Source organism: Ranitomeya variabilis, chromosome 2 (genome assembly GCF_051348905.1).
Source record: "Ranitomeya variabilis isolate aRanVar5 chromosome 2, aRanVar5.hap1, whole genome shotgun sequence".
In the NCBI taxonomy this organism is placed as follows: Eukaryota; Metazoa; Chordata; class Amphibia; order Anura; family Dendrobatidae; genus Ranitomeya; species Ranitomeya variabilis.
This window is the reverse complement of record NC_135233.1, coordinates 623298081-623313745: the sequence shown is the minus strand read 5'-3', so window position 1 is coordinate 623313745 and position 15665 is coordinate 623298081. Positions and strand designations below refer to the sequence as shown.

At 46.8% G+C, this 15665-nt stretch overlaps 1 protein-coding gene across 2 annotated transcripts in view; it reads left to right on the top strand.

Annotated features, from left to right (window-relative positions):
• The first annotated feature begins 9053 nt into the window (after window positions 1-9053).
• MTSS2 (MTSS I-BAR domain containing 2) overlaps window positions 9054-15665 on the top strand; it is a 45797-nt gene continuing 39185 nt past the window's right edge. For both annotated transcript variants that reach the window (XM_077288942.1, XM_077288941.1), the window contains exon 1: window positions 9054-9342. In XM_077288942.1, coding sequence (XP_077145057.1) covers window positions 9274-9342 — 69 coding nt within the window. In that variant the 5' untranslated portion in view covers window positions 9054-9273. The remainder of the gene's footprint in view (window positions 9343-15665) is intronic.

Below are 15665 nucleotides of genomic sequence, written 5' to 3'. Positions count from 1 at the left end.
CTAAGAGCAGAAGCCGGAGCTCCGTGCACACACAGCCAGAGGTAGTGAATCGCTGACCTTTCTTCTTGATTGCTGCAGGCTCTCTCCTTCAGCGTGGCAGCGCCGCACAGGGGGCGGGAGGGGGGGGGGTGTTGCGCGGGCGGTCAGGAGGCAGCTTTTATAAAAAAAAAAAAAAAAAACAGGCTCTCTCTACGTCCCGGAAGTGGGCGGGGCTTCACCGGCGGCCGCAAATTCGGGATTTTAAATGCCCGAAGCGGGACAGCGGGACCCCGGTGCCAAAGCGGGACTGTCCCGCTAAAATCGGGACGGTTGGGAGGTATGGACTAGGAGGGTTGGGTATGGTCAACCCAGTGGTGTTTCTGGTAAACACCTTTCTTAAGGCAAACATCGCCAATCTCTGGTTATGCTACCCCAGTTCTGAAGGTGATCCGTCGGTGGGGTCTGGGAGATCAGGACCATGTCGAGAAGGTTTCTTGACAATAGGGTCCTGTTGACCCACTTTCAGAAGCCCCTGCATTCCTAGGTGTGCGGAATCCCCGCAATTCCGCAAATTTAACCCCTTAATCCCATATGACGTACTATACCGTCGAGGTGGGGTGGGCCTTAATTCCCGGTGACGGTATAGTACGTCATACGCGATCGGCCGCGCTCACGGGGGGAGCGCGGCCGATCGCGGCCGGGTGTCGGCTGCATATCGCAGCTGACATCCGGCACTGGACCGCCCCCGGCACATTAACCCCCGGCACACCGCGATCAAACATGATCGCGGTGTACCGGCGGTACAGGGAAGCATCGCGCAGGGAGGGGGCTCCCTGCGGGCTTCCCTGAGACGATCGGTACAAGGTGATGTACTCACCTCGTACCGAACGTCTTCTCCCTGCAGGCCCCGGATCCAAAATGGCCGAGGGGCTGTATCCGGGTCCTGCAGGGAGCACTTCCGGGTCGGAGCAGGCTGCAGATGAAAGCTGCAGCCTGCTCCGATGAAAGTATGATCGCAGATCTGATAGAGTGCTGTGCACACTATCAGATCTGCGATCTGTGATGTCCCCCCCTGGGACAAAGTAAAAAAGTAAAAAAAAAAATTTCCACATGTGTAAAAAAAAAAAATAATAATTCCTAAATAAATAATAATAAAAAAAAAAATATTATTCCCATAAATAAATTTCTTTATCTAAAAAAAACAAACAAAAACAATAAAAGTACACATATTTAGTATCGCCGCGTCCGTAACGACCCAACCTATAAAACTGGCCCACTAGTTAACCCCTTCAGTAAACACCGTAAGAAAAAAAAAAAAAAACGAGGCAAAAAACAACGCTTTATTACCATACCGCCGAACAAAAAGTGGAATAACACGCGATCAAAAAGACGGATATAAATAATCATGTTACCGCTGAAAACGTCATCTTGTCCCGCAAAAAACGAGCCGCCATACAACATCATCAGCAAAAAAATAAAAAAGTTATAGTCCTCAGAATAAAGCGATGCCAAAATAATTATTTTTTCTATAAAATAGTTTTTATCGTATAAAAGCGTCAAAACATAAAAAAATGATATAAATGAGGTATCGCTGTAATCGTACTGACCCGACGAATAAAACTGCTTTATCAATTTTACCAAGCGCAGAACGGTATAAACGCCTCTCCCAAAAGAAATTCATGAATAGCTGGTTTTTGGTTATTCTGCCTCACAAAAATCGGAATAAAAAGTGATAAAAAATGGTCACGTGTCCGAAAATGTTACCAATAAAAACGTCAACTCGTCCCGCAAAAAACAAGACCTCACATGACTCTGTGGACCAAAATGTGGAAAAATTATAGGTCTCAAAATGTGGAGACGCAAAAACTTTTTTGCTATAAAAAGCGTCTTTTAGTCTGGTTTCACACTTGCGTTTTTATCTGCATGCGTTTTTTAAAAAAACCGCATGTGTGAAAAAATGCATGTAAACGCGGTAAAACGCATGCGTTTTTATAGAAAAACACAAGAAAACAAGAAAAAAACAAAAAACCCTAACCCTACCCCTAACCCTACCCCTAACCTGAAATACGTGGCACTGAAATACGTGGCACTGAAATATACGTTTATATACGTATATACGTATATAAGTGCCACGATATTTCAGTGGCCACGTATATAAGTGCCACGTATTTAAGTGCCACGTATTTAAGTGCCACGTATTTAAGTGCCACGTATTTAAGTGCCACGTATTTAAGTGCCACGTATTTAAGTGCCACGTATTTACGTGCCACGTATTTTTCAGTGCCTGAAATACGTGGCACTGAAATACGTGGCACTGAAATATCGTGGCACTGAAATATCGTGGCACTGAAGTATTTACGTGCCACGTATTTTTCAGTGCCTGAAATACGTGGCACTGAAATACGTGGCACTGAAATACGTGGCACTGAAATATCGTGGCACTGAAATATCGTGGCACTTAAATACGTGGCACTTAAATACGTGGCACTTAAATACGTGGCACTTATATACGTGGCACTTATATACGTGGCACTTATATACGTGGCACTTATATACGTGGCACTTATATACGTGGCACTTATGACTGTCAGAAAATGTTCAGTAAACGGTTAGGGGTAGGGTTTCAGGTAGAATTGGGGAGTTTCCACTGTTCAGGCACATCAGGGGCTCTCCAAACGCGACATGGCGTCCAATCTCAATTCCAGCCAATTCTGCGTTGAAAAAGTAAAACAGTGCTCCTTCCCTTCCGAGCTCTCCCGTGCGTCCAAAAAGGGGTTTACCCCAACATATGGGGTATCAGCGTACTAGGGACAAATTGAACAACAACTTCTGGGGTCCAAGTTCTCTTGTTATCCTTGGGAAAATAAAAATTTGGGGGGCTAAAAATCATTTTTGTGGGAAAAAAAATATGTTTTATTTTCACGGCTCTGCGTTGTAAACTGTAGTGAAACACTTGGGGGTTCAAAGTTCTCACAACACATCTAGATAAGTTCCTTGGGAGGTCTAGTTTCCAATATGGGGTCACTTGTGGGGGGTTTGTACTATTTGGGTACATCAGGGGCTCTGCAAATGCAACGTGACGCCTGCAGACCAATCCATTTAAGTCTGCATTCCAAATGGCGCTCCTTCCCTTCCGAGCTCTGTCATGCGCCCAAACAGTGGTTCCCTCCCCACAAATGGGGTATCAGCGTACTCCAGACAAATTGGACAACAACTTTTGGGGTCCAATTTATCCTGATACCCTTGTGAAAATACAAAACTGGGGGCTAAAAAATCATTTTTGTGAAAAAAAAAAATAATTTTTATTTTCACGGCTCTGCGTTATAAACTGTAGTGAAACACTTGGGGGTTCAAAGCTCTCAAAACACATCTAGATAAGTTCCTTAGGGGGTCTACTTTCCAAAATGGTGTCACTTGTGGGGGGGTTTAATGTTTAGGCACATCAGGGGCTCTCCAAACGCAACATGGCGTCCCATCTCAATTCCAGTCAATTTTGCATTGAAAAGTCAAATGGCGCTCCTTCCCTTCTGAGCTCTGCCCTGCGCCCAAACAATGGTTTACACCCACATATGGGGTATCAGTGTACTCAGGACAAATTGCACAACAATTTTTGGGGTCCAATTTCTTCTCTTACCCTTGGGAAAATAAAAAATTGGGGGTGAAAAGATCATTTTTGTGAAAAAATATGATTTTTTATTTTTACGGCTCTGCATTATAAACTTCTGTGAAGCACTTGTTGGGTCAAAGTGCTCAACACACATCTAGATAAGTTCCTTAAGGGGTCTACTTTCCAAAATGGTGTCACTTGTGGGGGGTTTCAATGTTTAGGCACATTAGGGGCTCTCCAAACGCAACATGGCGTCCCATCTCAATTCCAGTCAATTTTGCATTGAAAAGTCAAATGGCGCTCCTTCCCTTCTGAGCTCTGCCCTGCGCCCAAACAATGGTTTACACCCACATATGGGGTATCAGTGTACTCAGGACAAATTGCACAACAATTTTTGGGGTCCAATTTCTTCTCTTACCCTTGGGAAAATAAAAAATTGGGGGTGAAAAGATCATTTTTGTGAAAAAATATGATTTTTTATTTTTACGGCTCTGCATTATAAACTTCTGTAAAGCACTTGTTGGGTCAAAGTGCTCACCACACATCTAGATAAGTTCCTTAGGGGGTCTACTTTCCAAAATGGTGTCACTTGTTAGGGGTTTCAATGTTTAGGCACATCAAGGGCTCTCTAAATGCAACATGGCGTCCCATCTCAATTCCAGTCAATTTTGCATTGAAAAGTCAAATGGCGCTCCTTCCCTTCCGAGCTCTGCCCTGCGCCCAAACAATGGTTTACACCCACATATGGGGTATCAGCGTACTCAGGACAAATTGCACAACAATTTTTGGGGTCCAATTTCTTCTCTCACCCTTGGGAAAATAAAAAATTGGGGGTGAAAAGATATTTTTTGTGAAAAAATATGATTTTTTATTTTTACGGCTCTGCATTATAAACTTCTGTAAAGCACTTGTTGGGTCAAAGTGCTCACCACACATCTAGATAAGTTCCTTAGGGGGTCTACTTTCCAAAATGGTGTCACTTGTGGGGGGTTTCAATGTTTAGGCACATCAGGGGCTCTCCAAATGCAACATGGCGTCCCATCTCAATTCCAGTCAATTTTGCATTGAAAAGTCAAATGGCGCTCCTTTGCTTCCAAGCTCTGCCATGCGCCCAAACTGTGGTTTACCCCCACATATGGGGTATCAGCGTACTCAGGACAAATTGTACAACAACTTTTGGGGTCTATTTTCTCCTGTTACCCTTGGTAAAATAAAACAAATTGGAGCTGAAATAAATTTTGTGTGAAAAAAAGTTAAATGTTCATTTTTATTTAAACATTCCAAAAATTCCTGTGAAACACCTGAAGGGTTAATAAACTTCTTGAAAGTGGTTTTGAGTACCTTGAGGGGTGCAGTTTTTAGAATGGTGTCACACTTGGGTATTTTCTATCATATAGACCCGTCAAAATGACTTCAAATGAGATGTGGTCCCTAAAAAAAAATGGTGTTGTAAAAATGAGAAATTGCTGGTCAACTTTTAACCCTTATAACTCCGTCACAAAAAAAAATTTTGGTTCCAAAATTGTGCTCATGTAAAGTAGACATGTGGGAAATGTTATTTATTAAGTATTTTGTGTGACATATGTCTGTGATTTAAGGGCATAAAAATTCAAAGTTGGAAAATTGCGAAATTTTCAAAATTTTCGCCAAATATTCGTTTTTTTCACAAATAAACGCAAGTTATATCGAATAAATTTTACCACTAACATGAAGTACAATATGTCACGAGAAAACAATGTCAGAATCGCCAAGATCCGTTGAAGCGTTCCAGAGTTATAACCTCATAAAGGGACAGTGGTCAGAATTGTAAAAATTGGCCCGGTCATTAACGTGCAAACCACCCTCGGGGCTTAAGGGGTTAATGAACATGTTGCTTTTTTTTCCGCGACGCGATTTTTTTGCGGAAAAAAATGCAACATTTGCACAAGAAATGCGGAATACACTGTAAATAATAGGAGGCATATGTAAGCGGTTTTTTTGCATTTTTATCACGTTTTTATAGCGAAAAAACGCAAAAAAAGTGAAAAATACTCAACGTGTGCACGTGGCCTCAATGTGCCCTAGGGAGAGTTAAGTTATGTGTGCCTGTGATAGGGTTGAGTTAAGGTACCTTCACACGAAACGACTTTGTAACGATATCGCTAGCGATCCGTGACGTTGCAGCGTCCTCGCTAGCGATATCGTTTAGTTTGACACGCAGCAGCGATCAGGATCCTGCTGTGATGTCGCTGGTCGCTGAATAAAGTCCAGAACTTTATTTGGTCGTCCGATCGCCGTGTATCGTTGTGTTTGAAAGCAAAAGCAACGATACCAGCGATGTTTTACACTGGTAACCAGGGTAAACATCGGGTTACTAAGCGCAGGGCCGCGCTTAGTAACCCGATGTTTACCCTGGTTACCAGCGTAAAAGTAAAAAAAAAAAACAGTACATGCTCACCTGCGCGTCCCCCAGCATCTGCTTCCTGACACTTACTGAGCGCCGGCCCTAAAGTGAAAGTGAAAGCACAGCGGTGACGTCACCGCTGTGCTGTTAGGGCCGGAGCTCAGTCAGTGTCAGGAAGCAGACGCTGGGGGACGCGCAGGTGAGCATGTACTGTTTTTTTTTTTTACTTTTACGCTGGTAACCAGGGTAAACATCGGGTTACTAAGCGCGGCCCTGCGCTTAGCAACCCGATGTTTACCCTGGTTACCCGGGGACCTCGGCATCGTTGGTCGCTGGAGAGCGGTCTGTGTGACAGCTCCCCAGCGATCAAACAGCGACGCTGCAGCGATCGGCATCGTTGTCGCTATCGCTGCAGCGTCGCTTCGTGTGAAGGTACCTTTAGTCTTATTTATCTTTTTATCTTTATTTTGTAGGGTCAGATAGATGTGTAGGGACAGGGAGGGACAGATAGGGACAGTCTTTAGGGACAGGTAGTTAGTATTAAGTTGGTAGTGAGGGACAGGTAGGGGCATGTAGGGAGAGATTGGTAGGGCTATGGGGACAGGATTTTCTCTTTTGTGTTGTTAGGGAGGGTCAGGGTGATGTGTGGTTGATTAGGGTGAGAGCCTCTATGGTCTCCAGTTCCTGGTGGTGGGCTGTAACCCTCACTTACAGATTTTTGTTTTGTAATTGGTAACCCGGGGATAGGGCTTGCAAGCATTGAACTTGGGCCTGTTCTTTGGTCATGGTTAAGGTGTGTACTGGTGGTTATTATGTTATTATTTATATATGTTATTATAAGGTTGCATATATGTTACATGTGTACTATGATGCGTTTAGGGGGGGGATTTAGTTTAGGTGGGGGGATGGGTTTTGGAGAATGGACGTCCGGCGGGATGCCAAGAAGAAAAAAAAAGGCCATAAACTTTAATGGACCTTGCTGTGTAGGAAAGGCCACAAACTTTCGTGGGATCTGGTGTGATAGGCCACAAACTCTCGTGGGACCTGGTGTGATAGGCCACAAACTTTCGTGGGACCTTTGGGGGAATGGTGGTGGTTTAGTTTAGGAGGAAAAATAAAATAAAAATAAAAAAAATATATAAAATAAAATATATATATAAAAATATATGATTAAGTTTCGGCCAGGTGGCCTATTTACTTTCTTTAGGGCAGATGGCCGACTTTTGTTTATTTTTCTAGGGATGAATGCATGGGTATGTGTTTATGAGGGGAAAAAGGAACAAAGGAAGGGAAAAAAGGATATAGGTTAAGGTCTCTTCCTTTGCTGGGGGGTATTAATGAAATGGAGGAACATTTTGTTTGTATAAATATGCTGGACATTGGACTTTTGGGGATTGTGAATAATTTGTTTTGTTATTGAGTTTGTATGTAAGTTTTGCCTGTAAGTTTTGTTTTGTACTTTTATAATAAAAAAAGAGATACAGGATGTAACTCAGGATCAGTAACGTAATGTATGTACATAGTGAGTGCACCAGCAGAATAGTGAGTGCAGCTCTGGAGTATAATACAGGATGTAACTCAGGATCAGTAATGTAATGTATGTACACAGTGACTGCACCAGCAGAATAGTGAGTGCAGCTCTGGGGTATAATACAGGATGTAACTCAGGATCAGTAACGTAATGTATGTACATAGTGACTGCACCAGCAGAATAGTGAGTGCAGCTCTGGAGTATAATATAGGATGTAACTCAGGATCAGTAATGTAATGTATGTACACAGTGACTGCACCAGCAGAATAGTGAGCGCAGCTCTGGTGGGGTATAATACAGGATGTAACTCAGGATCAGTAATGTAATGTGTGTACACAGTGACTGCACCAGCAGAATAGTGAGTGCAGCTCTGGGGTATAATACAGGATGTAACTCAGGATCAGTAATGTAATGTATGTACACAGTGACTGCACCAGCAGAATAGTGAGCGCAGCTCTGGGGTATAATACAGGATGTAACTCAGGATCAGTAATGTATGTACACAGTGACTGCACCAGCAGAATAGTGAGTGCAGCTCTGGAGTATAATACCGGATGTAACTCAGGATCAGTAATGTAATGTATGTACACAGTGACTGCACCAGCAGAATAGTGAGCGCAGCTCTGGGGTATAATACAGGATGTAACTCAGGATCAGTAATGTAATGTATGTACACAGTGACTGCACCAGCAGAATAGTGAGCGCAGCTCTGGGGTATAATACAGGATGTAACTCAGGATCAGTAATGTAATGTATGTACACAGTGACTGCACCAGCAGAATAGTGAGCGCAGCTCTGGGGTATAATACAGGATGTAACTCAGGATCAGTAACGTAATGTATGTACATAGTGACTGCACCAGCAGAATAGTGAGTGCAGCTCTGGAGTATAATACAGGATGTAACTCAGGATCAGTAACGTAATGTATGTACATAGTGACTGCACCAGCAGAATAGTGAGTGCAGCTCTGGGGTATAATACAGGATGTAACTCAGGATCAGTAATGTAATGTATGTACACAGTGACTGCACCAGCAGAATAGTGAGTGCAGCTCTGGAGTATAATACAGGATGTAACTCAGGATCAGTAATGTAATGTATGTACATAGTGACTGCACCAGCAGAATAGTGAGTGCAGCTCTGGGGTATAATACAGGATGTAACTCAGGATCAGTAATGTAATGTATGTACACAGTGACTGCACCAGCAGAATAGTAGTTTAGCTTAGCCTATTGTACAAATCTGGAGCTGTCCAAACTACGGTTTACCGCAAAAACCTCTGCTACAGTGATTAAGAGAATCTATTTTATGTGACATAACTGGGGCAGTGCTGGTGTATATCCATTTATGAGACGTCACTGGGGCATACTCATGACGTCACTGGGGCAGTGCTGGGGTATATCCATTTTTGTGATGTGACTGGGGCAGGTCTGGGCAGTGTGTGAGTCCATGTGTCCGGGGATGATCCAGGGATTGAGCTCTGATCCCCCATGTTACAGACAGCGCCCCCTCCCTCCGGCTGTGACAGCTCCGTCCCTCCTCCTCCCTCTCCCCAGTCTGCAGTGCAGGCAGCAGGCAGGCAGGTCGCTGCAGAGCCCGGTGCTCCCGTTTCTGCCCCTGTTCTCCCCTGGCCGGGGGATGCTGGGCGGCCGCTGCTCCCCGGACATGGGGCACTGACTGATTGGGGAATTGTCGGGACTCTCCGCTCCGGACCCTCCAGAAGCCGCGTCTGCTGTCACCCGCTGGACTCCCGGGACCCCAACATCTGCGAAGCATGGAGGCGGTGGACAAGGAGTGCGGGGCGCTGGGGGGGCTCTTCCAGGCAATCATCAATGACATGAAGGTAACGGGGTCTGTCATCTCCCGGGGTCTGTCATCTCCCGGCAGTAGGGGAGGGGCTGCCATCTTTGTGTAAGTTCCAGGAGGCTGGGCTGCTGCAGAGCATCTCACCCCTGCATTACCAGGGTGTTACCAGGGATGTCACCCGGGGGCACCTGGCGGGCATCATGCGGCACCAAGATCTACTCCTCCTGCTGCTGCCTGCTCCATCTTACTTATCATCATGGTCATATCACCAGGGGACTAGAACGCGCTTCATCCACCATCATATCCTGGGCAATATCACAGCTCTCATCTGTGCCAGACCACAAACGTCTTTACCTGAAGGTCAAAATGATGGAGAGAAAAGGCCGGGGGTCAGAGCCACTGATAGAAAGGGGCCGGGAGTCAGAGCCGCCGAGGGGAGTCAGAGCCGCCGAGAGAAGTCGGAGCCACTGATAGAAAGGGTCCGGGGGTCAGAGCCACCGATAAAAAGAGGCCGGGGGTCATAGCCACCGATAGAAAGGGGCCGAGGGTCAGAGCCACCGATAGGGGCCGGGGGTCAGAGCAGCTGAGAGAAATGGTCAGAGCCACCGATAGAAAGAGGCCGGGGGTCAGAGCCGCTGAGAGAAGTCAGAGCCACCGATAGAAAGGGGCCGGGGGTCAGAGCCACCGATAGAAAGGGGCCGGGGGTCAGAGCCACCGATAGAAAGGGGCCGGGGGTCAGAGCCACCGATAGAAAGGGGCCGGGGGTCAGAGCCACCAATAGAAAGAGGACGGGGGTCAGAGCCGCCAAGAGAAGTCAGAGCCACCGATAGAAAAAGGCCGCGGGTCAGAGCCACCGATAGAAAGGGGCCAGGGGTCAGAGCCACCAATAGAAAGGGGCTGGGGGTCAGAGCCACCAATAGAAAGAGGACGGGGGTCATAGCCACCGATAGAAAGGGGCCGAGGGTCAGAGCCACCGATAGATAGGGGCCGGGGGTCAGAGCAGCTGAGAGAAATGGTCAGAGCCACCGATAGAAAGAGGCCGGGGGTCAGAGCCGCTGAGAGAAGTCAGAGCCACCGATAGAAAGGGGCCGGGGGTCAGAGCCACCGATAGAAAGGGGCCGGGGGTCAGAGCCGCTGAGAGAAATGGTCAGAGCCACCGATAGAAAGGGGCCGGGGGTCAGAGCCGCCGAGAGAAGTCAGAGCCACCGATAGAAAGGGGCCGGGGGTCAGGGGTCAGAGCCGACGATAGAAAGGGGCCAGGGGTCAGAGCCGCCGATAGAAACAGGACGGAGGTCAGAGCCACCGATAGAAAGGGGTCAGGGGTCAGAGCTGCAGAGAGCAGGGGTCAGAGCCACCAAGAGAAGAGAAAGGGGCCTGGGGGTCAGAGCCACCGAGATCAGGGGTCAGAGCCACCAAGAGATAGGGGCCCGGGGGTAAAAGCCACTGAGAGATGGGACCGGGGTTCAGGGCAGACAAGAGCCCAGGGGTTCAGAGCCATGGAGACAAGTGGACAGGGGTCAGAGCCACTAAGAGAAGGTTACGGGGGTCAGAGCAATGGAGTTAAGGGGCTGGGGGTTCAATGCAATGGAGACAAGGGACCAGAGGTTCAGGGCAATATAGACAAGTGGATGGGGGTCAGTCACTGAGAGAAGGGGCTGGAGGTCAGCCACTGAGACAAGGGGCCAGGGGTCAGAGCCACTTAGAGATGTGGCCGGGGTTCACAGCAATGGATACAAGGGCCTGGGGTTTCAGAGCCACGGAGACTAGGGGTGGGTGTCAGAGCTGCTGAGAGAAGGAACTGGAGGTCAGAGCCAGTGAAAGAAGAGGTTGGGGGTCAGAGCTATTGAGAGAAGGGGCCAGGAGACAGAACCACTGTGAGAAGGGGCCAGGTGTCAGAGCCATGGAGTCAGAGTCTGAGCCACAGAGAGAAGGGCGCGGGGGTCAGAGCTACCGAAAGAATGGTCCAGGGTACAGAGCCACTAAGAGATGGGGTCAGAGTCACTGAGAGAAGGGGCCATGGGTCAGAGCCACTGAGAGAAGAGGCTCAGGGTCAGAGCCATTGAGAGAAGGGGCCATTGATCAGAGCCACAGCGAGAATGAGCTGGAGGGGGTCAGAGTCACTGAGAGTCAGACCCATGGAGACAAGGAGCTGGGGGTCAGAGTCTTAGGGTACTGTCACACAGTGGCACTTTGGTCGCTACAACGGCACGATCCGTGACGTTCCAGCGATATAGTTACGATATCGCTGTGTCTGACACGCTACTGCGATCAGGGACCCCGCTGAGAATCGTACGTCGTAGCAGATCGTTTGAAACTTTATTTCGTCGTCAAGTGTCCCGCTGTGGCGGCATGATCGCAGCGTGTAACAAAGGTGTGCACGATATTCCCAATGTCCCGTATGACTTCTACATCGCAACTACGTCATGAAATTATCGCTCCAGCGCCGTGCATTGCAAAGTGTGACCGCAGTCTACGACGCTGGAGCGATAATCAAGTGACGCTGCAATGTCACGGATTGTGCCGTCGGAGCGATCAAAGTGCCACTGTGTGACAGTACCCTTAGAGATTGGCCGAGGTTCAGAGCAATAGAGAAAAAAGGCCAGGGATCAGAGCCTCGGAGACAACGTACCGTACTAGGGTTCACAGTGATGGAGACAAAGGATCGGGAGTCAGAGCCACGGAGATAAGGAGCTAGGGGTCAGAGCCACGGAGAGAAAGGTCTGGGGGTCAGAGCCACAGAGACAATGGGCGGGGGTCAGCACAATGGAGACGAGGGGCTGAAGGTCATTCGAAGTCTCATTAGTATGTTTTATGGGTTCACTATCTCCACAAACTGCACAGACACAGAGTGGCACCAATCCCGTCTCCACAAACACTGTATCTGTATTATTCTGTATATATACAGTGGCATGTAAAAGTCTGGTCAAAATTACTGTTATTATGAACAGTTAAGCAAGTTGAAGATTAAATGTTCTCTAAAAGGCCTACAGTTAAACATAACACATTTCCTTTGTATTTTAGTCAAACAAAAAAAATACTGTCTTTTACATTTTAAAAATTACAAAAAGGAAAATGCTCCAATGCAAAAGTTTGGGCACCCCTGGATATTTGTGCTCAGATAACTTGGACCAAGGTTTCAGACCTTAATTAGCCTGTTAGGAATATGATTTGTTCACTATCATCTTTAGGAAAGGTCGGGTGATGCAATTTCCCAGCTTTAGAAAAACCCAGCCTCCTCTAACCTTGTGCCAAAAACCAGCAGTCATGGGTTCTTCTAAGCAGCTGCCCAGCACTCTGAAAATGAAAGTGGTGCCCACAAAGCAGGAGAAGGTTATAAGAAGACAGCAAAACGTTTACAAGTTGTCCTTCCCTCAGTTCGAAATGTAATTAAGAAATGATAATTACCAGGAATATTGGAGGCTAAGATAAAGTCTGGAAGACCAAGCAAAATTTAAGTGAGAGCTGCTGATAGGATAGCTAGAGAGGCAAATCAGAAACCCCGCTTGACTGCAAAAGACCTTCAGAAAGATTTAGCAGACTTTGGAGTTGTGGTACATTGTTCTATTGTTCAGAGACACCTGCACAAATATAACCTTCATGGAAGAGTCATCAGATTAAAACCTCTCCTGCGTCCTCACCATAAAATTCAGTGTCAGAAGTATGCAAAAGAAAATCCAAACAAGCCTGAAGCATTTGGGAAACAAGTCCTGTTGGCCAATTACATTAACATAGAACTCTGTGGCCACAATGATCAAAGGTATGTGTGGGGAAAAAAAAGGGCACAAAATCTCGCCAACCATTAGGCATGGAGGTGGATCAATCATGCTTTGGAGTCATGTTACAGCCAATGACACGGGGAACATTTCACGAGTAGAGGGAAGAATGGAGTCAATGAAATTAGAACAAATTCTTGATGCAAACATAACATCATCCGTAAAAAAGCTGAAGGTGAAAAGATTATGTCTTCTGTTATGATCCTTAGTGGTTGAGGATCACAAATTACTCCAGCTAAGTAACAAACATAGGACAAGCTCTAGGGAGGTGGCAAACTGGACTGACCGCAAATCTGAACCTATCCAAACACACTAGAAGTAGCCGGTGAACGTGCCTAAAAATCCTAGACGTCTCGAGCCAGCCTGAGGAACTAACTACCCCTAGAGAGAAAGAAAGACCTCTCTTGCCTCCAGAGAAATAATCCCCAAAGATATAGAAGCCCCCAACAGATAATAACGGTGAGGTAAGAGGAAGGCACATACACAGGGGTGAAAGCAGATTCAGCAAATGAGGCCCACTAATACTAGATAGCAGAAAATAGAAAAGAGAATCTATGCGGTCAGTAAAAAACCCTTACAAAATATCCACTCTGAGATTTCAAGAACCCCCACACCAACTAACGGTGTGGGGGGAGAAACTCAGTCCCCTAGAGAAACCAGCAAGCGAGGAAATCACATTTTAGCGAGCTGGACAAAAAAACATAATGGACACCGATAATCAAAAAATGATCAAACAAAAACTTAGCTTGTCTTGGAGAGACTGGGAGCAAGGTAGACACAAGGAATCTGAAGAGCACTGAATACATTGATCGCAGGCAAGGAACTGAGTCTCCAGGTGAGCTAAATAGGAAACCAACCAAGGATAACGAACCAGCTGATGCAGCCAACCTGCAGAAAGACAACACTACACAGTACCGCTTGTGACCACTAGAGGGAGCCCAAAAATAGAATTCACAAAATCAGGAATCACATTTAGTACAAGCTGGACACAAAATAAGAGCAAAGCAAATAACCAAAAAACAAGGAAGCAGGACTTAGCTTAATTTTGCAAGATCCAAGACCAGCAGACAGGAGCAAACAGAAAGGAACTGATTACAACGATGCCAGGCACTGGACTGAGAAACCAGGAAGTTTATATAGCAACACCCCTGGACTAACGACCCAGGTGGGTGCCAAACTGAGGAAAGACAATCCCAGAGTCATATCACTAGTGACCACAAGAGGGAGCCAAAAAAGTCTAATTCACAACAGTACCCCCCCTTTAAGGAGGGGTCACCGAACCCTCACCAAGACCACCAGGGCGATCAGGATGAGCAGCGTGAAAGGCACGAACTAAATCGGCCGCATGCACATCAGAGGCAACCACCCAGGAATTATCCTCCTGACCATAGCCCTTCCACTTGACCAGATACTGAAGCCTCCGCCTGGAGAGACGAGAATCCAAGATCTTCTCCACCACGTACTCCAACTCGCCCTCAACCAACACCGGAGCAGGAGGCTCAACAGAAGGAACCACAGGTACAACGTACCGCCGCAACAAAGACCTATGGAACACGTTGTGAATGGCAAACGACACCGGAAGATCCAAGCGAAAGGACACCGGGTTAAGGATTTCCAAGATCTTATAAGGACCGATGAAGCGAGGCTTGAATTTAGGAGAGGAGACCTTCATAGGAACATACCGAGAAGACAGCCACACCAAATCCCCAACACGGAGTCGGGGACCCACACCGCGGCGGCGGTTGGCAAAGCGCTGAGCCTTCTCCTGTGACAACCTCAAATTGTCCACCACATGGTTCCAAATCTGCTGCAACCTATCCACCACAGAATCCACCCCAGGACAGTCAGAAGGCTCAACCTGACCCGAGGAAAAACGAGGATGGAAACCAGAATTGCAGAAAAAAGGCGAAACCAAAGTAGCAGAACTAGCCCGATTATTAAGGGCAAACTCGGCCAATGGCAAAAAAGTCACCCAATCATCCTGATCAGCAGAAACAAAACATCTCAAATAAGTTTCCAACGTCTGATTAGTTCGCTCGGTTTGGCCATTAGTCTGAGGATGGAATGCCGACGAAAAAGACAAATCAATGCCCATCTTAGCACAAAAAGTCCGCCAAAACCTGGACACAAACTGGGATCCTCTATCAGACACAATATTTTCAGGAATGCCGTGCAAGCGAACCACATTCTGAAAAAATAGAGGAACCAAATCGGAGGAAGAAGGCAACTTAGGCAAGGGCACCAAATGGACCATCTTGGAAAAACGATCACACACCACCCAGATGACAGACATTTTCTGAGATACTGGAAGATCCGAAATAAAATCCATGGAAATGTGCGTCCAAGGCCTTTTCGGAACAGGCAAAGGCAAAAGCAAACCGCTGGCACGAGAACAGCAAGGCTTAGCCCGAGCACAAATCCCACAAGACTGCACAAAGGAACGCACATCCCGTGACAAGGAAGGCCACCAGAAGGACCTAGCCACCAAATCTCTGGTACCAAAAATCCCAGGATGACCCGCCAACACCGAAGAATGAACCTCGGAAATAACTTTGCTGGTCCATCTATCCGGGACAAACAGTCTCTC